This window comes from Aplidium turbinatum, chromosome 12 (genome assembly GCF_918807975.1).
Source record: "Aplidium turbinatum chromosome 12, kaAplTurb1.1, whole genome shotgun sequence".
Lineage (NCBI taxonomy): Eukaryota > Metazoa > Chordata > Ascidiacea > Aplousobranchia > Polyclinidae > Aplidium > Aplidium turbinatum.
The window spans coordinates 2,244,600-2,269,595 of NC_137483.1; the positions used below are offsets into that span (position 1 = coordinate 2,244,600).

The 24,996-nt window shown below is 38.3% G+C and overlaps 2 protein-coding genes across 2 annotated transcripts; both read left to right on the plus strand.

Annotated features, from left to right (window-relative positions):
• Positions 1-483: 483 nt before the first annotated feature.
• On the plus strand, positions 484-5,716 carry LOC145781274 (uncharacterized). Its single transcript, XM_082593051.1, has 6 exons — positions 484-540; positions 1,411-1,499; positions 1,809-1,939; positions 2,283-2,420; positions 4,367-4,520; positions 4,938-5,716. The coding sequence occupies exons 1-6, from the start codon at positions 484-486 to the stop codon at positions 5,191-5,193; spliced, it is 825 nt and encodes a 274-aa protein (XP_082449177.1). The 3' UTR covers positions 5,194-5,716.
• A 13,039-nt stretch (positions 5,717-18,755) lies between these two features.
• On the plus strand, positions 18,756-24,629 carry LOC145781408 (uncharacterized). The gene is made up of 7 exons (XM_082593196.1): positions 18,756-18,801; positions 18,997-19,163; positions 19,889-19,977; positions 20,595-20,725; positions 22,006-22,134; positions 23,269-23,428; positions 23,846-24,629. The coding sequence occupies exons 1-7, from the start codon at positions 18,756-18,758 to the stop codon at positions 24,102-24,104; spliced, it is 981 nt and encodes a 326-aa protein (XP_082449322.1). The 3' UTR covers positions 24,105-24,629.
• The last annotated feature ends 367 nt before the right edge of the window (positions 24,630-24,996 follow it).

A 24,996-nucleotide genomic window follows, 5' to 3' on the forward strand; every position in this document is an offset into this window, starting at 1 on the left:
AAATTGTTGGTTTGCAGATGTCATCACAACGAGAGTTACTTCTTGATGAAATAGTTGTAATTTTTATAGCTGTAATAAATTAACACTGTAATATACGAATACTGTATATAATAACCTGCTTCTTTGTCCAAGCCATTCAAGACATTCTGTATTGTCAAAGCAAGACGTTGCAATATCCAATGAGCTACCTACATCTAATCTTGAGTGTGTTTATTTTTGCTTTTGGTAAGTGCATTATTCACCAGCTCTTTAGGAACTAAACAGTTTTTAATAAAACATTAGTTGTATGAGCGTTACTTGGAAATGAACTATTCTAAGCTTGTATTGTTTACATAACTTGGGCTACTGAGCTGTTTTCTCTCACCATGTTGCATTGTTGTAGTTATAACACAATGTAGCCAATTGTGAGTTTGGAGGTAACAAGCTGACTAGTTGTTGTTGCAATATAAAGGTTTTTATATTTTTTGTTATGGTTTATAAATAATGTTAGAACAAACAAGACGCAGGCCGTACATTCAGTGTGAAAAGCACACTTCCATGGTGAGTTTTACTGCATAACAATTTCATTTATTTAACAATGTTATGTTTGCATTGTTTTAGGAATCTGTTTTCAAAATGCAAATTCACAAACGTTTTCTCCCCTTGGAGATTGTACAATTCAATCTTGTTTTAACGGAGCTGCAAACGTTTCTTTCTCTTCAACCATTGTTCCTCCTCATGGGATCACATGGACTTTCAATTGGGTTTGGGATTCCAATGTTGCAAATGTGAGTATTCTTGTTGAAACATTTCTTGCTTTTCGACAAATCAATGTTTATTCTGCGTTTTTTTCGGTAAGCTTTCAGTTGTTATTGGCATCCCAGACACACAGCAGAAAATGAAATTTTTAATTTTACCTTTTTACAGATACATTGTTTCCAAATAATATAAGTTTGTGTCTTTGAATGACCAAACTCATTCATCTATGTTAAGTTTGTTTTAGCGTAATACGATATTTAAGCTTTCCTCCAAACTTGGTAACTCGCTTACTAGAGTTGTCAAGATTAGCTTAACCTTTTAGACAATAAAGTTTTACAGAAAATTTAACAAATAATCCTTGTTAGCAACACAGAAGTTGTTACAATAATCAAAAAAGTTTTTGGTTAAATGTTATACAGACATGCAGGTTGCAGGCTTAGTTTGTTGATGTTCATATTGTTTTGATACATCTGCAAAATTACAGAAAAATTTGCTTATGGAGATCAATTGACCATTTAGTTCAATGGAAAAATTTAAGCATTTTGTCACCTAATGTTGTGGTTTGGTTGTTGTTGGCTTTTGCTTGCAAGTCTAATACTATACAGCGCCTTTACGTAGTCATTGTGACTGGAGCTAGAGAAACCTGTCTGTAACTAAAAATGTTTATTTCAGATCATCATTGCTTCAGTCACGGTCCTACAAGGCACTGATCCTACAACTATAACACCGACAAGCCAATTTCCATTCGATTATGTTACAACGTAGGCAGTATGTTCTCATCACGTAGTTTTGGGCAAATTGGGTTATTCTTTTTCTGCCTGCTTAATGCAGGTTTGTGCCATATGGACCTTTTTTAACATTTTTTTTTTACAAAAGCCACAAAATTCTTGATTTCTGTTTATGAAAAGCTTAATTCGTTTATCAGCATCCCCTCTTGATGAGTCACACGATGGTTTGTTGCTCCATATCGTTTGTGCAACACTGTGTCCGTTTTTGTGGACAATCTTGCGTGTAACTATGCACCATTGCTAAACTTTCAAACTATTTTAATAACTTTTATATTCCAACAGCAATCATCCTGACAGCAATGTTACGTCACCGAATAGTTTTGTATCAACTCTGACTGTGTTCAATCTCCGGAAAACTGACAGTATTGTTGTTGGTGTTCCGTTTTCTACGTCTGGAGAATGTGTGGTACCACGTAAGTTGAAACTTGTTTTCACGTTGTTTATAAGCAGTGCCGTAACTGGAAAGAAAATTTTAGGAAAAAAGCAACTTTTTCAAGGGTAAATATTTTATTTATGTTTGAAATGAATAGGTTGAATAAAAATAAAAGTACGCAATCTAACCAAACATGCATTAAACGTCATTCAACATGTAATATTATGTCATTTAAAAACGTTGTAATAATATTAAAAAAATGCTTTTTTGTGACAATCAAGATAAAATCTGGGAGGTGAGCGATTGCTCCCCCAACGTCCCCGTGGCTACAGCTTGATTGTGAGTTTTCCTGAAAACCTGTAACAGTAAATTGTTTCATGCAGGTTGTTCATATAATCCACTTGGCTCGGATGCAGCTGCCAATGTGACTTGTGGAAATACTGTCACTTGTAGTTCAACAAAAGAAACTTTCACCTGCGGCACTGATGGAAACTTTACATCTGAATATAAATGTGATTTAGGTAGACTACATATAGATTACATATAGAACTGCTCAAGAGTGTAGAAGAGTAAATCGTAATGTAGACATTAAAGCCAACGACTAAGAATGCGACAATAAACATTACTGTGTACTCTACTCAAAACCAAATAGGGTTTTAATAATAATTGCAGATAATTAAAATACCATTCATTATGAGTTTTGTTCACCAATTTATTGACAAGCGGGAACTTGACTAAGTCAATAGCGGATTTAGAAGAACATGAGAAGGCACCAGAATTTCAAAACAAAAATATTGTGAGCAAAATGAATAAAGTACTGTAGATATTGAGATGATTAAAGAAAAAGCAAAAAAGATTGACTAAAGGTTTAATAGACTTGCCCCATTAGAAAATGTTTGTATTTTTACAATAGTTGTCGATTTTTTGTTGTTTACATTGTTTTGCACTCCAATATATGACGTTGCGCAAGACACGCGCTTTGCATTTGACTAAATTCACCCAAAAGCTTTAAACATATAGATGCAGTGGATCCTAATCTTGCTTAGTCACGGACCCCTCTCCACGAATTATCAAGACTGTAAACCATTAAACTTCTCAGAGTTACAGCTGATGCAACCAACATATACTTGTTCATACTGGAATGAGAGCGGCCATCATTTTTATTCAATTTGAATTGAATAAAATGGGTTGAAGATACCAAAGATTCTTTCGGCTTTTGTTGGCTTTTGTCGATTCCAACCGGCTTTTCGGAAGTTTCACTGCTTACCTGGTTCACTTAGAGTTGGTGTCTTGAGCGGTAATGAGAGAAGGTTGGTGTTGGGACCGAGGGAACTTCTACAGCACACGTCTGTCCGGAAGTTGATTATTGTTTCCAGCGCTTGCAAAGGTCATGTCTGGGTTTGTTTCAGTGCCCCATCGCCCAGATGTAAAGCTGGCTACGTCTTTGGGGTTGTACAATGGGGCATAGTTGTTGTTTGATACTCAGTTATCCAGACATACATCAGCAGGGCTGGTGGTACGGCAACCCCAGTCGATGTGCTGGCAATTAAAATCACCAGCATGGAGGCAGGGGTGGGTACACTGGAATGGCTATTGGAGTGAATGGCGGACGAGGTGGCTTGTAGATGTGGACAATTTTGTAGCCATTGACATTCGTACATAATCATTCAATCTCTGAGTCTGAAGGGAATTGTTCGGCAAGACTCCAGCTCAGCTTCTCGTGGACAAATGTGGCCAGGCCGTGAGTCCTGCTTAGGATTGATCCAGCTAGTGAGTAATTTGGAATCACTGATCTGTCTGCGCTGTGGCAGTAGGTCTCTTGGAGGATAATAATGAGGGCCGTTTGTTGTAGAGCTATTCGTTGTACGACGTCGATTTTAGCTGTTGTAAGGTCTTCAACGTTGAGCTGTAAGATATTGGAACTTCTAGCTTCTTTATTTGTTTTCTGGGGCCGAAGGTTTATCTTTTTACCACCCTAGAGCTACCTTGATGTGTCTATTTGTTGTCATTAGCCTGTTTTACAGTTACCGAGACTCACCACGAGGAGGTTGCCAAAATGAGTCCCAATGTAGTGTTAGTTATAAAATGATGTAAGAAGTTATCTGTTTACAGAGGTTTTAACAACAATTTTAACTTGTGGGTGACTATCAAGCAACTTGCAATCAATCTACGAGAGGGTGCAAAAACTGGTTGGTAATTTTAAGGTGATGCCAACAAACACAAGGAGAATGCACAACTATTTTAGAGAAAGGAATTAAATAAACTAGATAATTATATAACAAAAATCCAACAAATTGTTGCTTTTGATATGTTTATACGAAATCTTTTCCACTGTTGATAATCCGTAGTAACTAATGTCGAATTATTGTTATTTTCTATGAATAAAACCTCAGTCTTTTGAACAGTCAATGTTTCGACTTTTTAACATCTCTATGCAATCTGAGTCTAAACAGAAATTTTGATTTAGATCGTCACGTTAACGATGGTTGGATTGAAGTAGGGAACGGACTCAGATACCGAATGACTCCTTTATTGAATTGGAATGATTCAAGAAATTGGTGTATCTCTGCTGGAGGGGACTTGGCAACAAGTGGAATGAGAGAAGATTATCGGACAAGAGTGTGAGTGGATAGCAAATTACCTAGGTCTTCATTGAACAGATTATAATGCAACAAACATGATATTTTGTAATGTTCTCTGTGACAAACAGTATTTTGATCCTTTTCAACAACCAAACTGAATTACTTTTCATCAGGGACAGGTTTGTAACTGAAGAAAGTAGATTCATCAGACAGTTGTTGTGGGAAATGGAAGTAAAACACATAAATCAACATTTCTGTGGTTGGTTATATGCAAAGGCTGGGCAAACAAAAACTTAGACAACATAAACATACCTTTTGCTATTTATCCATTTGAAAACAAATAATGATCATTTAGCCAGAGTGCTTTCTGCGTTTATGCCTCATAGAAATTGATTTCATGCTTTTGAAAGTGTAATTTTCCCAACTTTTTAGTAACATATAATTTGTACTTTCAAGAGCCATAGCCAACACCATGTTGATGGGAAATGAGCTCATCTGGATTGGACTTAACGACCTCGACCATGAAGGTCAGTGGATGTGGGTGGATGGTGAACCAGCCACTACTTCAAACGCCTTTTGGGACCAAAGTGAACCTAACAACCAGGGCAACGAAGACTGCGGAGAAATAGAACTTTTTAGAGATTTCAAATCCAATGATAAATATTGCGATAACAAGTTTTATGGTCTGTGCGAAGGCGAAATTGAGTACTGAAAATAACTGTAGATCAATCTGAATGATATTCAAGATATTTGTCACAAATATAACGTCATGTCTATTACGTCACGACTATTACGTCACGACTATTAGATTTAACAATGTGTACTCATTGGTTTGTTATTTTAAATCTTTAGCGCAGCTTTGAGAAGTTGTGATAAACTTCAGCTCGAGTGAAAATATTTTTTTGTAAATCTATTAAATACCATAACGCTTTGCAGAGCTGTGCCTGCACGTGCACGTCTGCATATAAATAAGATTGGGGCGCGATCCTCGCAATCTGTAATGCCGACCAATTCTAGTTGCATGTAGGTTAAGGCAAAATAAAAAATATATTAAAATGAGCTAAGGATTCAAGTTACATTTAACACAGCGATTATTCTACAAAAAATTACACGATTATGTTTCCCTGCAAAGGCAGCTTGTTGGCAATTAGTATGTCTAATCAACGTTCAAAAACATTAAAAGTGGCAGATGGCGCTTCGGCATATAATAAAATTGTAGATATCGGCAGCATAAATGTGCACTGCAACGAAAATACATGGCTTTTTTATTTGTAGATCTTTCTGAAATAAAACGTTTTTCAACAATTTGTTTATTTTTTGTGTTACCATTAATTAAAAAACCTATAAAAGCTTTTTTTTATTTGAATGATTCTGATTGGTCAAAAATTATGATGACATCATTGGCCGGCAACGCCGTATCCAAGGTCTACTGTTTTGCGTGCAAACACAAGGAACAAATCGCGTAGGCTACCGAAACAGCGAACGATTTTGTGCTAAGGGAGTTTTTATGCCCTTAAAATGGTGACTTCTTGTATGGCTCCCGGTTGTACTAATCGGGGAATCGTCAAAGGGGTGTCCTTTCATCGTTTACCTCTGAATAATGATGACAAGCTGAAGAAATGGATCTCGGCAATGAAACTCAAAGACCCACCTGTAAACAAGCATTGCGTGTGTGCAGCAATCATTTTCTGGCCAGCGATTACGAACGTGATCTACAGGCACATGTACAAGGCACCAAGTCCAGACACCTGCTCATCCCTGAAGCTGTTCCTTCTGTCTTTGATTTTTCGAGATATGTGAAAGCCACTGTCAATGCAGTATCCACAAAACTCGATCGACCTAGATGCAGGTCTGTGAGTACGATCAGGCGTTTGGATCGAATAGCAAAGCGAGAAAACAACAAGACTTTGAAACAGGTCAGTAGGACAGTAAAACATTGGTTTTTGTTAACACAGAGTCATTCTCCTGGCAACATTCGCTTTCGATTATTGTCGGCATGATGGCACAATTATCACACATAGCCTACGCCTACACCAATGCCAATTTTCCATCTGCTTGCTGTTCGAACTGGTGTTGTCAGAGCACGAATCAGAATGATGTTCTTCGCTGTCAAGTCGCTGTCTTTTTGGTTCAAAGAGAAATCCTTGTCTAGTTTCAGACATCTCGTTTGTGCTGATCTTCTATTAGTATTACTCAATATACAATGACCTATGCGACGTTTCTAAGGCAAATGCGTGAAGCTGTTTACTTGGCTGCCGCCGATGACGTCACAAGGCACATAGCGTCATCAGGTGGCCGATTTTCATTTGGTTATATCTCCCAAACAAAAAGGTATATCAAAAAAAAATTTCAAAAAATATAATACTGAAACACTAAAGAATCACCAAAAAAATTTTAATTTTTAATTTCAGGTCCTCTTTAAATGGGCTGTCTGCCGCTGCACAATTCGCGTCACTTCTTCCATTGAGCAAACAACATAAAAAATATCAGTTACATTTGACAAGCAATAATTTGCTGGCATACAACTGTTGGCAAACCAACGCGCGAAATTTTTATAACATGATTTTAGAAGATCATTATGAGCTCGTGTTTTTTTGTAAATATAGAAATAAAAATTTGGTAGCATATCCTACTCACCAGATCCGTCACATTTTGGTTGCTGAATCTTTTTAAACTTACCTTTTACGTTTAAAAACCTACTGACGTGCGGTATAAAAAACAATTTAATGTTTTCTTAAACATTACAGGATAGTCAAACTACAGGACAGTGAAACATTATCACGAATTATGACATTTTAACAGTTGTCCAAATTGTTACGTAAAACTACACAATCAATTTAATGTTTTCTAAGCTGAGCTGGTTTGTCTGTCGCCAAATGCAAACAAACCATTTTATTTTCTGCCCCCTTTTTCGTAATTACTTCTGGAGCAGGTTACATGCATTACAGAATCTTAAAGAAATAATATTAAATTAAACTAGTTTACTATAGTTAAAGAAAGAAAAACTTATTTGACGCAATAATGGATCGCTGCAATGGTATCAAAATAGCTATTTGCATAGCCACCTGGAGATGCGGCCTGATTTGTCACATTTTGCAGATTTTGATTACAGCTACTGCTAGTGTTTGACTGACATTTTCTGAGATTTTTTTTTACTTTTTGCTGTCTCCTAATGATATAAAAGTTTTTTGTTGCCTTGGGAAAGCAGTAGAAAATAAGAAAAAGTAAGTTGAAAAACGCTCAATCAGACTGTTATTGAAAAATTAACCGTCTGACTAAAATTTTTGAACACAAATTTTCTTTGTTTTTCAACATCTGAGGATATTAAAACCTATTGTGTCATCTGGGGAAAACAGTAAAGAAAGCGTAAAAATATAATTAAAAAACAATTATTTAAACATTCGCCCAAAGTTAGCAAAACCTGGAAATTTCTGCAAAATGTGACAAATCAGGCCGTATCTTTAGGTGGCCATGCTCTATGTTAGCCTATAAATCAAAATTTTTAATTTTATTTGTATATTTGTATGCTATTTGTATTGAACTTGAGAAAATACATTCGTAACTCCAAACAGGACTCTGTTTCAACCATCAAGTAAATGCATATACACTGCAAAAAAGAAGGGAGGGCCGTCAATGCACTTTTTTTGTCAAATCACTAAGCAACTCGGCTCAGATAGGAGGCTTAAGTCACAAACAAATAATCTGAAATTTTTTTTGATCGGGCCGCGGGAAAACGCCGCACAAAAAAGTCAATATTACCCAAATAAAATAAAAAACATTTTTTCTTCCAAAAAAAATATTAAATAATTAAAAAATAGAAAACACACAAAACGAAGAAAACAGTCAAAAACAATCACAGAACGTAACCTTTCTTTGACTCAAAACGTGAACGGTGTGAGCGAGCAGCAGTTCGCTTTAGCGTAAGTTCATGTCTGCTGTCATGGCCGATAACTTCATCGCTTACTTCGGTGACGAGTTTGATTGCGCGCTCAACTGTTTGTGTGCACTGTGCAGCATGGAAAACTGTCAATCAATGTAGGAACATCGGTCTGGACGAAAAGCTCTGTGAGCTGTTAAATGCTGAAATCGCGTAGAATTGGCGGCTCAGTGAGTTTCCGCTCGGTCCACCGGAGCAGCGAGTTTGTTGTCAAATCTGTGTACCGTACCCAAAGTTTAGTTTAGGAATTTCGAAACGACGTATCCCACGCGTGTACTCGTCCCTTGCTTTCTGGATCTGATATACTGCGAGCTTACGCATTGGTTTAGACTCGTCATGCAGAAGGGCCAACACTACATTCTCCGGATGAGCAGCAAAAGCGTTTGTTTATAGGCAACTGTCGACGACTTTTAATGACTGGCCTGTCAGATAGCGAGTCAGCTTAACCAACCGAGCAGCGAAGTGAATCTTCTTGCTTCGCTTGGTAGTAAACCACATCGGAGTATAAACTTTAACGATGTACGTCGTCATTTCTATCAGCGCCTCTGTTGGTTCTGGCTCCGAGATATAAAGTCGGCATATTCTTGAAGCGAGAGTAAGCCATCGTGCATGATCCTGTTTTCCTGGATTACGGAATCGAATGCTTTATGGAGGCAGACTTCCCTCGATGACCAACATGATATCGAGCAGATACTTTTGATCGCCGCTAATTTTCTATCACCTCATCGACTTCCGTCTGATTGGATTTTGTCTTCTCGACCTCGACGACTGCAAATTCTCCAATTTTGAACTTATCATTAGCGATGACACGGCTGATAATTCTTTTGAAGGTTTGCGGTCCTGATGAATTCCTGTCCAGCTCGCCAAAGAGATGCCGAAGCAGGAGTTCGTTGAGGTGAAACTGGCAAATCGATTATTGCACCGTACTCCCGATATGTTGCTCAATGGTAGTGATGGCTCTGTGTGCTTACCTGTATATTGACAGCAGTTCCGTCGCAGCCAAAGACCCTAATGCTTTTCACGTCAGTACCCTTGACTTCAAGAGCAGCCAATATCGTTTTGGCAATGTTGTTCCCAGTTGAACGCCCTTGAATGGAAACGTGGTCGATATATTCACCTCCTGGGTATTTCAGGATCACGTAGTGGGCTTCGATAGATTTTTGACGATAGCCAGTTATGCCCTTCAGTGTAAGGGTTTTATCCTTTCTGTCGTCAAAGTAAAGGCTTGCAACTATTGTGCCGAGCGAACTGGACGCAAAGTGACTCGTCTCTAAACGGAGCTCTTTTTGTGCACGAAAGCTTGCTTTTGTCGACTATCATCGTCGGATTGAAATCATCTTTTGTGTCCAGTAATGTTGCGATTGCGAGGGCAGCTGCTGCTAGACTCGGAATTCCATACCTTTCTGCCTCACGCGCAACTTTATGCAAATCGAAAGTACATCGCTCCTGCTCTTCTTCGAGTTCTTCTTTGCAGATCGAACACTCTGAAAGGAAGCGCCTTCTGGGAGTTTCTTCTGTATTGTCGTCATCCGAGTCGTGAGTACATTTTTCGCGTTCTTCCGCTCGTTTTCTCGCTTCTCTCTTGAAAGCAGTTGCTCCTTTCAGTTGCTCCGCTAGTCCCTCTTCTTCTCAGATTTCACCGCCTCCCAATCCAATGAAACCAATGCGTGCTCCGCGTTGGTCCTTAACGAAATCAACCTCGCGTGAGTGCAGCAATTTGTCGTCAACGACGTCGAAAAGAGTGTGGAGGCAAAGACTAGCCTTCATGGAAGCTTTCCATTCAGCCGTCTTTCTCGCCGTGAGGATTTTATTTTTCATTTTAACCATGTCCCATTCCTTCAGAATCTTTTTGATCACTCCCTCACGCGTAATGATCGCCACTGTGGCGAAATCGTCGATACTTGTTATCATAATCGCCACTGTTTCCGCCAATTCGCGCAGTTCCATTTCCTTCTTGTAATCTCTGGTGTCCTCCTTCTTCATGATTTTGATTGATTGAATCTTTATCCTCGGACTGGGAAAGCTTTTTGCAGAGCTTAATCCTGGCAGTTTCTCATACTTGTAGAATGATAGAGGCTTTAAATCACTGACGCAGGCCCGGTCACCGAGATTGACAGAGTGAAGTTCCAATTGTTGAAGTCTTGTTGCCGGGGAATTATTCCATCCATTAGATGCCACTGAATGGAGAGCAGTCCTTAACGTGCGTTGCTCAAGCGCACACCCCGAGAGTCGAACCAGCGCTGCTTGATCTTGAAGTTTCTTCTTTCACTAGGGCGTAACTTCGGAGAACGTCACCACTGGTGGGGGGTAATATCCCAGAATTGGGGTGATTTACTGATTAGTTGGACCGTGTTGTGCACAGGCCCGGATTGAGGGGGGAAAAGAGTGCAGTTGCTCCGGACCCCCTTTTGAAGGGCCCTCCGACGTGAAAAAATATGATTTTGTGTTATTATAATTATTTCTCTCAGCCTTTGAAATGTCTGCTAGATGCCTCCTTTTTCTTTCAAGGTTAATTTTTAGTCACAAGGTGGCGACTGAGCTTGGCGTAAAGGCATTAGCAACGGTGTGGGTCACTTTCAAGTTACCTTGTAAAGTTTTACGCGCCCTTGGCGTAAAAAACTTCTTTGCACGGGCTCCCCGATCTAAGAGTGCCCCGAGCCTCCATCAGTTAAACTGGCCCTGGTTGTGCACCGTCTTCCTGGCGTTCAATTAAAAAATTGTTTTCGATTTTGCCATTTACTCGACGAATCTCCTAAGAAACTCGAGTTGCTAAGCGATTTGTTTCCGACGGCCCTCCCTAATACACAGGCCATGCCCAACGAGCAAATCTACAACCTTGATTGTAAGGATATGTATTTTTGATTTTGAACTCTGGGATAAAAATGTAGGCTACTTTATATCCTTTTGAAATAATATTTTTAAAAATTCAAATTGGCAAAGTGTGATCACTTACAGTGATCTCAAATCTCTGCAAACATCACAGTTTTAAGTTTATAAACGGCAAATGTTTATCTGTTATCAGTGTTTCCAGGTGCTCTTTGGATTTACAGTACAAGTGCCAAAAAACCTGGTTTAATTATTTATATGGCAAGAATAACACAAAAGCAGCTCAAAATTTTCGATACTTGACATCAATTATCGTAGGACCACTGAGTGGTGAGAGCCCTGGAACGGCAATCAAAAGGGCGCTGGTTCGGCACCACTCAAGAGCATGCGGCTGTGTCTTTGGCAAGACACTTGAAGGCATGCCTGAAGGTGGACAGGAAGATTGGCTTCCTTGCCTTTCCGTCCACATAACCTAAATTTTCAGCCACCGGGTGTAAGCCTGGTGGTCACAGCGGTAAACCATAATCTCTTCGTGGGAAAATTGTAACATAAGATTCCCGAATCCGTTCGTCTGTATGTATGTGACCGAAAAATAAACACTCTTTCGAAACGTTTTTTCAAAAGTGTATTCCTGTAAAATTAGCCCGCGGCTATCGAAATCGAAATGCAACGCCTTGCACCTCTAAAAACTGTCACTACGATACAGATTACTTGGATAAAAGACGGAGAATTTGTCCAGCTAGCAAGCACCAAATAAACCAGTTAAATGTGCGACCGACTTCCAACACACAACTTCAAGAATGAATCAGAAAAATTTGTGATAACTCAAAGGCACGCCAGCAGTAGCGCGACGCAGCATTTCATGTCCAAACAGGTTTCAACTGAAACAGGTTTAAACAGGTTTGACACAGGTCTTACGAACGATGGTGCAATTTTGGCTCATGTTTTAGGAATTTCCATGACGTTAATATTCAGTAGACCCGAACGGTTTCTACATGACGTTTGACCAGGCGAACAACCGTCTGGAACACCTGGACACAACAAACAAAATAGGACCACCTTTACTGACAAAATAATAACACAAATCAACGGATCCTTTCAATAACCACAAGCTCAACGATCAACCGAAAAAGGTTGAAAATAGCGTATATGTGCTCAACTGCTCAAGTTGCAATGCATCACTACGCAATGTTGATCCTCTGCTTCGATACACTATTGACTTTGCATAAACAAATTGACCTATACATACTTAACATGTGCTCGCCTAACAGATAAACATATTTTCATATTGAAATTCTATACAACAGACCAGCTGTGAAACTTAATACAGTATAAAAACTTCATTGCAGTATCGTATGTAAATAATCACACAAAATGTGATCTGTTGAGAGTGGATTTTGATATAATTTATACTTAGTTACTTCCCAAATCGACATACGTGGACTACTGTAGATCATAGAGTGGTTGCATTGACAGGTCCAGGGCCGTAGCAACAAAGAAGGTGGCCCCCTCCAAACATAAGTTCGGGGCTCCTTCCAACGCAGAAACTGGAATGTGGTATTTATTTTATACAACATGCAGGGTTCATATTATGTACACAAAGTAGAGGGCACAGTTCCGCTAACCGCTAATTAGCGAAGCTAACGCTTTGGTTAGCGGATTAGCATTTTCGCTAATATTTAGAAATTTTAGCGGACTCGTTAGCAAACGTAAATTTATTGGAAATCTCCTGATTTCTTTGTTGAAAGCTAACTTTTACATTAGCTGCGGCCACAACTGTGTATACATAGGTCTACAGTGACAGTGTGGACATATATTCCATAATTATGTAAAGCGCTTCTTTCGAGCCTTGTTCTGCACAAATTGTAATGGGTCATAGTCCAGAGATCTGGCAATCTTGTTTTCGATGGTAATTGCAAGAGCAGAAAGCCTGTCATCTGCCACGGTTAAACGAAGGATATTCATGATCAGTTTCATTCTGCTGATGGTCCTTTCAGCACTGGCAACAGTAACTGGTGTGGTCGTTCAGAAGGGTTATAGACAAATTGTTTGTAAGAAATTGTTCGTAAAGCAATTGTTCGTAAGCAATTGTTCGTAAAACAATTGTTCGTAAACTGTTTTTCGTAAAATGAAATCCGTAAAACATTTCTTCGTAAAGCATTTCTTCGTGTACATCAAACTTTAACTGCATGCACGAAAAAATGCTTTAGGAAGAATTGTTTTACGAAGAATTAATCTAACGAACAATTGTTTTACGAACAATTGCTTACGAACAATTGCTTTACGAACAATTGCTTACGAACAATTTGTCGGACACCGTTCAGAAGAATTCTGGTGCAAATGCAAAGATTCGGATAGCCTATATCTCCTGAAGGCTGTTCTTGTACGTTAAAAAAATGCTTGCCGTGACAAGTCCTCTTTCTCGATGACATAAGTAAAACGATTCAATTCCATTATTAGTTCGTTGGCATCAATGTCTCCCATTCATCTTTTAAATTTTGTTGCAGTGATTGTCCAGTTCGATTGTTCGCCCTGTTAGCTCAGCAGTTACGTGCCCGCTCAAGACCACGCGGCGCAAGTTCGACTCTCGGGGTGTGCGCTTGAGCAACGCATTTCAGGACAGCTCTCCATTCAGCGACACCTAGTGCATGGAATAATTTTCTGGCAACAACACTTCAATAATCGGAAACTTTACTCTGCCAATCTCGGCAACCGGCCCTGCGTCAAGAGCCTCTAAAGGTATGCGAAACTACCAGGAATAACCAATCAAGGCTGTCAGTCCGGGGATAAAGATTCAAAACCAACCAACCCAACCATTTTCTCTGAGACACTTCTTCAGGCTGGCAGCGTTGTACAGAAATTCAAACAACTTGTATTACTCCACGAGTTGGTCAAAGCGCAAAGAAACAGAAGACATGGCCTGATCAGTGAGAACAAGAAAAAATTGCGATTTGAATTTTTCTTCAGCAGAAAGACGACTCGAATCATCAGCACATTCGTAACCAAACATTCTCTTCCTACGTAGTACCGTGTTTTTTGAAAACACCTGCTCAATATCAATAAGCTCTGCTATTTCGCGTGCATTAATTTTGTGGCCACGTGGTTATATCCTGTATTTCGATAGTCTTCCAAAAACTTCGGCGGAGAAGCCCTCATTCCTTGCGGGGCCTCCTCCGATCGGAGGGTTCGGAGCGCGGTTGCTAGCCTCTGGACAGGTCGTTGAACCTTAAAGTAATGCAAAGATTGATTGGAGAAAGGCATTGTTTCTCTTCGCACCTTTACGAAGATGTGATAAGTGGGTTATTGTTGATGAGGCTGTTCATTATGCTATTTTCATTGCTGACCAGCTCATTAGCCCAGTCGTAATTAATTGCAGGTTTGAGTCTTCTAGTCAGGGTTGTATCAAATCGTTGCCAATTGAGTTACTTCTTATGCAACTCTGAGAGGATCAGTCAATAACAATTAATGTGATTACATCGTGAATGAGAAACGAAATATATAAGAGCACTATCTCTAAAAGGCTTTAGCTGTTGCAGAGCAACAATAAATCCATCATAACACAATAATTATTTTGATGCAAAAACGCATCCTTGTTTGAGACCGCCTGTAACAGGAAATGGATCCGAGAAGGTATTTTGGAAATAGACTTTGGCTAGCATCCATCGTGGATGGCACGGATCAAAACAATGGGGTCGTCGGGCATCTACAGGGCATTCATCCACATTATTAAAACAAATTATAAACACAGCAGCCAAATGTAATTAAAAATGCATTAGGGTTATTTTGACCCTGGTCGTAAAAGTAAGAAAGTAAATAGGCTGTGCATTAGAGTTTGAGAACCGGCATCCCGGTTTTGGCAATTCCCAGGTTTACCAGTTTTTCGATTTCCAGTTTCCGGATTTTCTCAAGCAAAAATCCCCGTTTTTGTTCAACAACCAAATCTAGCTGGTTCACAGCGATCAAACAGATGACAGACTTTCTGAATGACTTCAAGCACATATTATGACATTCCACAGGCCCACACATAGCCTACAGTCCAGCACAGTGTTTGATAGAACCCTACTTCAAGCCATGGTAAAGCAAGATGAGAGATTACTAGAAGCTACTGGATAAAAACCAAACAAATAAGCAGCTTTTCATTGGTCTATTGAGCATCCCGTGCACCAACTTCAGTTTAGGCAAAACGTTCATTTTCTGTAGCAAAATTGGTAGACACAAAGCTGCGATCACAGCTAAGTGACAAATCTATCAATGCCCAGTGGTTTTTACGCAGTCATTACATGAAAAATAAATAACACAAGCATACGCCCTATTTTTTGTATTTACATCTTGTTGATTTATTGTTATCAGTAGTGGTAAACCTCAGGCGGCGGTTAGCCCAGTTTCTATATTGTATTTACTGTGTAGGCTATTTTTGATTTTTATATAATTCACTGCTAGATCAAAGCCAGAACACACGTTGAACGAAGCAGCATTTATTTCTCCGCACCACTTTGATGCTGAGCTCCGAATAAAATAGCTTCTATATTTTCACCCGGCCGAGAGTTGAAACTCAGTCTCCCGATTTGAAAACGGGCGTTCTAACCAGGTAGCCAACAAATAATACTGTCATTAAGATTCAAGGTTTTTTAATTCACTTCCAATTGACATCGTTGGAATCAAATGTTTCTGTTGACTTGTACTGTTTGCATAAACTAAGTTTAGACTTTCTCCACTCTGCCTTCTTCAAATATTTATCCAACAAGCTGCCAAGCATGTGAATCTTACATTACCAAGATAACGTTTAGTTTTCGATCTACCAAGGAATACGAATTGTTGTTTTACACATGTTGTTGCAGTGCTAGTTACTACCTTCTGAAATTATTGTAATTTGTGTAGCTACAACAAATTAACTTTGTAACCACTTTTAACTTACTCCTTAACCAACTTAAAGTAATTACCTACTTTGTCGCCCTAGCTTTTCAAGATTTTTTGTGTTATGAAATAACGTTGCAATAGCGTATACAATGAGCTACCCACATTCGGCTGCTTTGGTTTGGTTTTGAATCCTTATCCTCGGACTGACAAAGCATTGAATAGGTTATTTCTGGTAGTTTCGAGTACTTGTAGAGGCACTTGACACAGGGCCGGTTAGCGAGATTGGCAGAGCAAAATTTCCGATTGTTGAAATGTTGTTGCCGGGGAATTATTTCATGCACTAGGTGCCGCTGAATGGAGAGCAGTCCTGAAATGCGTTGCTCAAGCGCACACCCCGAGAATCGAACCAGCGCCGCGTGATCTTGAGCCGGGCGCGTAACCACTGAGTTAACGGGGCGGACTTAGTCAACTTTTGGTTAGTAGCCTACACTATTCATTTTAACATTTTAGAAAATCACAAATTGTAATATAACTTATTAATTGTATCTGCGCTACGTGGAAATGCACCACTCTTAGCTTGTGTTATTTATACAAATCAGCTGTTGTCTCTAACCAGATTGCATTTTTGCAGTTTACAACGCAGTGTAGCCTACTGTGGGTTGGGAGGTTAGAAATGAAAGTTAAAGTGGTGCTTGTTGCGATGATGTAAGAACACTCAATAATAGAACGCATAAGACATAGACCACACACTCAATGTGGTTAGTTGGTTGGTTTATTGGTTTTTTACACCGTTTTGTTTTTTAGATTGTTGATGGTGTTTGTTTAGGTTTTAGTATAGTTCACTTTATCTTGTGTTGACTTAGTAACACAGAGAAACACGGGACAGGAGTTCGAGCTGCGGTAGACAGAGGAATGGCAGCAAAATGAAAACGTTATAAGACGCCAAATTAGTGAAATTCGTTATCCCCACTTAAAAGACGCACCCGCTTAATCGAACAACATTGGCTTGGTCCAGATGTGGTTTGATTAAGCGGAGTTGACTGTATACCAATATTTTGCTCTTGCTACGATTTTTCTGTTTTGTAACATTCGTATCTGCACAATGTTAAAATGAAATTACTTGGTGAACAGTGCATTGAACATACAGCCTACGGCTACTTTCGGTTGGAATAAAATTCTTGTGACTGATATTCTTCAACTACACTTTCACTAACTTGGATTGTTTATACTTATAGGATACTTATAAATGAACACACTAAAAGAAGTTTTTGATTTTCCATAACTAATTGTAGAATTTACTCCTAAGAAGCAATACGACATTGGTAAAATGCAAAGCAGGCCTAACTATGTTAACACACATGTTCTGGACTAAAAAAATAATTTCATAGATTAGCAAGACAAAGTGATATAAAACAAAAACCTTGAATACTTAGAATAAAATGCAAACATTGCAATCTACATCACAAACATAACTTATCGATGTTTGCTTTCTTAAACTTTGTAAGATAATGTAACTTATTTGTACTGTGTACTGTGTAGCCTACGCTCAATAAAACAAAGTTTCAAGATGATTTAAAATATCAAATATCATTTAAAATATCAAATATCCGCTCAACCATGCACCAATGGGGAATGGCTTCTTCCTCCTCCTGTGAATGTGGTGCCGAGGAACAGACCGCAGACCACATCATCAATGACTGTACCATTTTCAAACCACCTAACGGAGTGGAAGGTCTGCGCGTCATGGATGATGAAACTAAAGACTGGCTGCTCTCTAGCAGCCTTCCAGTGTAGTCCGGGAACATCGTGAATCTGGGGTGGTAAAAGGATAGACCCTCGGCCCCAGAAGCTCAGACGACGACGACGACGAACTCAGTGAGCGTAACATTTTTGACTAAAACAAAATCACATTTAATTTTTCTGTTATACTGACTGGTCAATGATTGTGTGATGTAAAGCGAGAGACTACTTGACACCATGCTAAAGTCTAAACCTCAAACCTGGACCAAAATGGAGCAGTCGTTGATGATGGTGTGGTCCGCGGTCTGTTCCTCAGCATCACATTCAACAGAATAGGAAAAGGCTATTTTCCATTGGAGCATGGTTTAGAGGAAAAGCCCGATGCCCATCAAGAAGACGTTTGAGGCTCATCCGTGTCTATCAGGCAGATGGTGGGATATTGACGTTAACGAGTGGAGTCTGGTAGTATTTGATTTCCATTAAGATTTCCATTTATGGTCTGCCCAATAGGTCAGCGTCAAAAACAAATCACAAATCGCCTAATCGGATTTCAGTTTAAGATTTGCTGTTGACCAGTGTAATGTAAAAAAAAAAGTTTACCAAAAACATTTTGCATAAACTAAGTTTAGACTTTTCTGCCTTCAGCAAATATATTTATCCAATAATCTGCTGAGCATGTGGATCTTATATCAGCAGGATGACTTTTGTTTTCGATCTACCAAAGAACACAAATTTTTGTTTTGCACATGTTGTTGCAGTGCTAGTTACTACCTCCTGAAATTATTGTAATTTGTGCAGCTGAAATAAATTAACGTTGAAGTATACGACTACGAGTATATAATAACTTGCTTCTTCGTCCAAGCCATTCAAGAGTTTCTGTATCATCAAAGCAAGACGCTACGATATCTAATACAATGAGCTACCTACATCAGACTTTGAGTTTATTTTACATTCTTTTTGGTAAGTATATTATTACAAGTGGAAGTAAAAATGGTTGCTCGTTGCGCTATAAGTTTTCTTTCTTTGTTGTTTTGGCTTTTAAATAATGTTCGAACGCACAAGATATAGATCACAGACCACACACTCAATTCTATGGTGAGTTTTTTTGCAAGACAATTTCATTTATTTAACAATATTATGTTTGAATTGTTTTAGGAATCTGCTTTCAAAATGCAAATTCACAAATATTTTTTTCCCTCGGAGATTGTACAATCCAAACTTGCTCAAACGGAGCAGCAACTGTTTCCTTCTCATCAACCATTGTTCCTTCTGCTGGACTCCCATGGTATTTCAATTGGGTTTGGGATCCCAATGGTAGAAATGTGAGTATTCTTGTTGAAACATTTCTTGCTTTTTTGACAGCTCAACTTTGCGTTATTTCTGGTATTCTTTCAATCATTTTTGACACCGCACTCAGCAGAAAAAAGTAAATTTTTAAGATTTCTTATTACAAGGTACATTGCTGCTTAACAACATATCTTGTTTATTTCATGTCTTTAAAGCACAATAATCACTAAACTCATTCTTGTATCGTTGCAATTCATCATGATTTGTCGTTCTTTTCATAACAATTGCCGTCGTCGTGTGGCCCCAGAGGCTCACACGACGACGACGACGACGATTGACGAACCGTTATCCAGTTATTAAGCATCGCTAAACTTTTTGATAATGAATTATTGCAGACACTTCAATTTGTTAGCAATGTAAAACGTGTTCCTAGTACTTTTTGAACAAAATCAAAAAGGTTTTGATTGAATGTTATACAGATATGCATGTTGCAGGCTTATGTTGTTGATGTCCATATTGCTTTGATGTGCGGAAGGTCTGTCTGCAAACCTACAGAAAAATTCTCGTGTGGTAACCAATTGGCTATTTAAAGAATTGTAAATAGTATTTTGACAAACGAATGTTTGAAAGCTTGGTCACTTGATGTTGTAGTTTGGATATTGTTGGATTTTTCTTGAAGATCTAATACTACATAGCTCCCCTACGTGGTCATCATGACCTAAATTACAGACCCAGTCGGTTATTTAAAAAAATGTTTCAGATCCTGATTGCTTCAGTCACAGTTTATCCAGGCACTACGTCAATGAGCATAACTCATACAAGTCTATTCCCATATACATATGCTATAAGGTATGAAGTATGTTCTCATTAGGTAGTTTTGTGCAATTCGAGTTATTGTGTTCAAAAACTTCCAACATTTTGATACCTGTTCGGAAAAAGCTTAATTCGTTGATCAGCATCACCTGTTGATTGGCTATACAATTCTTGGTTGCTATTCAGCGTTTTTGCTACAACGTGCTTTCTATCGTTTGTTTGTAATATATTTGCTTGAGAAGTGAGAATAAATCTTTCAAACCGTGAAACGGCACATCATCAGTTTCAAGTGAATTCGTTAGAACGGTTTTCCGTTCTCTTTGTCTAGTTTCTTCTCATTTTCAGGAGTGTAAATATGATAATAAACATCCAATTTCAAACAATTTTAACATCTAAGTTACTTGCAACGAAGTATACACAAACCAAATTCCTATACTCAGCTGTTTCCGAAAATAAAATGTCAAAAAGCTGAAAATACTCTTTGTTTATTAATTTTCACTTTAAAGTTTTGTCTAACACGTAACAACCCAACAGCGATGATTTGAACAAAGACTGCTTTTCAAATTTGACTGGTGCGCTATCGCCATCTTGTGTGATAATATTCTTCATTACTGAACGTTTCAATTTTTTTAATAACTTTTATTTTTCAACAGCAATACTCCTGACCACAGTGTTACTTCACCGAACAGTTTTGTATCAACTCTGACTGTCCTCAATCTCTCCGACTCTGACAGTCTTATTGTTGGTGTTCCTGGTTCTGCGTCTGAAGAATGTGTGGTACCACGTAAGTTGAAACTTTTGCTTTTTGTCTTGTCAAGGACGTGTGGAGTCTGGTGGTACTTTATTTCCATTCATGGCCCAGCTAATTATTAGCAGAGGTGTCTTGTTCATCAGTTGATCACAAGTTGAGCGGCTGCTACAAAAGGGTGCTCGTTTGAGGGATCATAAACCTTGGAGTAATAGAGGGAGTTGAGTCCAGCACCAAACAGGTGCACAGTAGCCTGCTCTGCTGAAGAGTAGACAAGGGCTGGGGATACTATATATAAAAGGTTAGCTCTCGTTCCCCAGCAGAAGTCTGCCAGGCGCTTCAGTAACGCAGCGCGAGATAACATCAGTTTCTTGTGCAGTGACACTAAATGGTGGCGGTACGTGAATAATCTGTTCAATGTCACCCCGAAGTATTTTAGTTCGGAGAAGAAGGACAAAAATATTCCATTGTTTTGATAATTTAACTCACAATCAGCTTCCCGGTTATGTAGATGAAAAGCTGCTGCTGCTGCCACAGTTTCGATTTCGCTGACTTTTCAGTTGCTATTTCTGAAGCTGGGCTGAGAGAGTTTTTATGTCCTGTCTTGGGGTGTCTTCAAGGTTTTCCCACAAATTTGTTGAATGGAGAATTACCAGATTGTCCGCGTATGCATAATTTGCGGAGACCGTGCTGGGCAGATCGTAGATGTAGATGTTAAAAGGAAGTGGAGCCAGGACTGATCTCTGTGGGACACCAATGTTCATGCATAGCAGTCTGTTGTAGGTTGCTATTAATGAGAGAGAAGCTTCGATTCATATACTGTATAAATACTATGTAAGTGTAGTTGTTACGTTTTGTAACAGTGAGTTTTGTGAGTTTTTGAAATATTCCTTACAGCCTAAACTTTGAACTTGTGTCTAATTATAATTTAATGAAACTTAATGTAAAGTTCAATAACATTGAGGTAGAGCAGCTGTGGTTTCCATTCTTGTTTGATGTATTACTCCCTTTTCTTATGTCGGAATATTTCATTTCTCTCTTATTGCGTCTTGTGGCATCCAAGTAACAAAAAAATTTCGTTTACCAGCATAAATCGGGATACGAGAAAACAAGTTAAAAAAATTGCGTCTCCCTAAGGTGGTGTTATTAATGGATAAACATTATGAAATCAAAAAACCAAAATGCCCTTACATTAAAATTTTTCCTCTGAAATCATGAAATTCCACTAGGGGAGAAACTCCTCCCGGTTGGAAACCATTGAAGTAGAGTACTACTTGGTCAATTTGTATCTAAAACATTTGAATTGTTTCATGCAGGTTGCTCTTACAATACAAATTGTGGCCCGGATGCAACTGTGACTTGTGGAAATACTGTAACTTGTAGTACAACAAAAGAAACTTTCACTTGCGGCATTGATGGAAAATTTTCTCCAGGATATAAATGTGGTACGGAGTAGCCTACATATTTAGAACTGTTCAAGACTGCAAAGAATTAAGTATGTCTGGAGGCATTAAAACCAACGGTTCAGAATGCGACAACTAACATTATGGTTTAAGTGAAACCAAAATTAAGCATTAAAAACAATTGCAGATAATTTTGGATATCATTCAATATATTCACAACGAGCTTTCACAATTTTTCACATTCACAATTTCGCGATGACTTTTGTTCACCAATTGACAATAAACAACAAGCGGGAACTTGACTATGTCAAACTCGGTGGCCTGTAACAGCAGATTTAAAAAAAAAATTGGAAAGCGGTAGAATTTCAACAAAACCAAAATTATAAGTGAAATTAATAATGTTAATATTGAGTCGAAAAACAGCTGAAATGATAGCAGGCCTGAGTAACTTGTCCCTTATAAATTTTTCATTTTATTTTTGCGTGTTTTTGGCACCAATATAAAATGTTTTCGCTGTGGACGCACGCTTTACATTTCACTAAACTAATATACTAAATACATAAAGGCTAAGTTTTTATAGAAATTTTATTTACTTAAGTTTTAAACTGACTAAGGTATTGTTTCTCACCTTATTGTTATGGAGCTTTTTCCAAGAATTACAAAGTGACCGCTTACACTCCGGAACCAAATCTTACTTGTGCATATTGGAATGAGAGCGTCCAATTCATGTTCGTAGTCGATTGACCCGAGTGGGTTGAGGACCTCAAAAGATTTTATTAAAACATTTAAAATATTAACAAAGCCATTGACTTTAAGGATAAATTTTAAAGTTTAGGCTATATTTTTAGGAATAATTTTACAAAACCTTCACTCGGGTGTTTTTTAGAAGTTAAATCGAGTCCAAGCTATATTCGGACTACCTCTAGCCTGCAGTAAGGATATCAACGTAAAGCTGAGTGGCTACTTTGAATAGATTTTGCATTGAAAACAAAAGCAAGGCCGACATGTTTATACCTAATTTTTTGTTGTTAATTTTCTCGCAGTAATTGATATTGAATTGTTGGTTGTTTTCTATAAATGAAAACTCAGACTTTGATATTAATTTCTTTCAACTGATATTTCAACTTTTCGATTTCGGTGTTTCAATGCAGTCTAGAAACTGAATTGTTATTCCAGATCATCGTCAAGTCAACGACGGTTGGATTGAAGTAGGGAATGGACTCAGATATCGAATGACTCCTTCTAAGTTGAATTGGAATGCTGCAAGGAATTGGTGTCTCGGTGCTGGAGGAGACTTGGCAACAAGTGGGATGAGAGAAGATTATTGGACAAGAGTGTGAGTGGATGTTAAACTCCCAAGTCTGCATTGAACAGATTATAATGAAACAAACATGATATTTTGTGATAGTTTCTGTGACAAACTGTATTTTGATCTTTTGTAATAACCAAACTGAATGACTTTTCATCAGGGACAAGTTTGTCACTGAAGAAAGTAGATTCATTAGATAGTTGTTGTGTGGTATTGGAAGTAAAAAACACAATTCAAACTTTTTGTGGTTGGCTACATGCAAAGGCTGGGCAACCAAAAAGTTAAACAACAGAAACACACCTTTGCTATCTATCCATTTGAAAACAAACAATGATCATTCATCCAGAGTGCTTTTTCTGTTTATGCCTCATAGGAATTTATTTCATGCTATTGAAAGTGTTAATTTTACCAATTTTTTGGTAACATATAATTTGTATTTTCTAGAACCATAGCTAATATCATGTTGCTGAAAGACGAGCTCACCTGGATTGGACTTAACGACTTCGACCATGAAGGTCAGTGGATGTGGGTGGATGGTGAACCAGCCACTACTTCCAACGCCTTCTGGGTCCAAGGTGAACCCAACAACGAATATGGCAACGAAGACTGCGGAGAAATAGATCTTTCCAGAGATTTCAAATCCAACGATGCAAATTGCGACATCAAGTTTTATGGTCTGTGCGAGGCCGAAATTGAACACTGAACATAACTGTAAAATTTTTTGGATGACATTCAATATGTTCGCTACGAATATTGGATTCAATGATTTGTATTCACTAGTTTGTTATTTTTAATCATTAGCGCAACTTTGTTTTTAACGGGATGTTGTGACAAACTTCAGCTCAAGTGAAACTATTTTTTTGTAAATCCATCAGACAAGCAAATTTGTACAAACATGTTATTTCTTTTAATATGTTTCTTATCATTTCTTGGCAGTCAATTATACAATAGCAATAATTGACAGCGGAAGATATGTGTTTCGCCTAGTAGACTGCTGGGCGCATCAGTATCGTACCGCTAATTCATGCTGTAAACTCTCGATCGCCTCCTTTAACAACTAACTTAATTCCCACAGTCGTGCAAAGACAAACCATCCAGCGCCAAGTAATAATATTCATAGCCGTACGGGACTGAAATATTTAGCGGGGTAGAACAAAAATTTGCCCAAATCTGCGCGACTTGAAATTGACCAAATATGGTATCGGAATGGCTATCTGTATTGAACTTGAGCAAATACATTTGTAACTCCAAACATGGCTCTGTTTCAACCATCAAGTAAATAAATATACATTGCAAAAAATGCTTCCCATTATTATGGAATAGTTCACTTCGTGATTATCTGATTTGTTTACGCCATAGCGACTTATATACACAGGCCATGCCCAACGTGCAAATCTACAATCTTGATTGTAAGAAAATGTATTTTTGATTTTGAACTCCGGGATAAATTTACTTTAATTTATATTCTTTTGAAATGATATTTTTAAAAATCCAAATTGGTAAAGTGTGATCACTTACAGTAATCAAAAATCTCTGCAAACATCACAGTTTTAAGTTAATAAACGGCAAATGTTTATCTGTTATCAGTGTTTCCA

Excerpts from the sequence above, each read along its gene's own strand:
- LOC145781408 (XM_082593196.1), top strand. The coding sequence starts at position 18,756 with ATGAGCTACCTACATCAGACTTTGAGTTTATTTTACATTCTTTTTG. Across the intron at positions 19,164-19,888 it reads GGGATCCCAATGGTAGAAAT|ATCCTGATTGCTTCAGTCAC; the intron begins GTGAGTATTCTT and ends AAAATGTTTCAG. Across the intron at positions 19,978-20,594 it reads CCATATACATATGCTATAAG|CAATACTCCTGACCACAGTG; the intron begins GTATGAAGTATG and ends ATTTTTCAACAG.
- LOC145781274 (XM_082593051.1), top strand. The coding sequence starts at position 484 with ATGTTAGAACAAACAAGACGCAGGCCGTACATTCAGTGTGAAAAGCAC. Across the intron at positions 1,500-1,808 it reads CCATTCGATTATGTTACAAC|CAATCATCCTGACAGCAATG; the intron begins GTAGGCAGTATG and ends ATATTCCAACAG. Across the intron at positions 1,940-2,282 it reads TGGAGAATGTGTGGTACCAC|GTTGTTCATATAATCCACTT; the intron begins GTAAGTTGAAAC and ends TGTTTCATGCAG.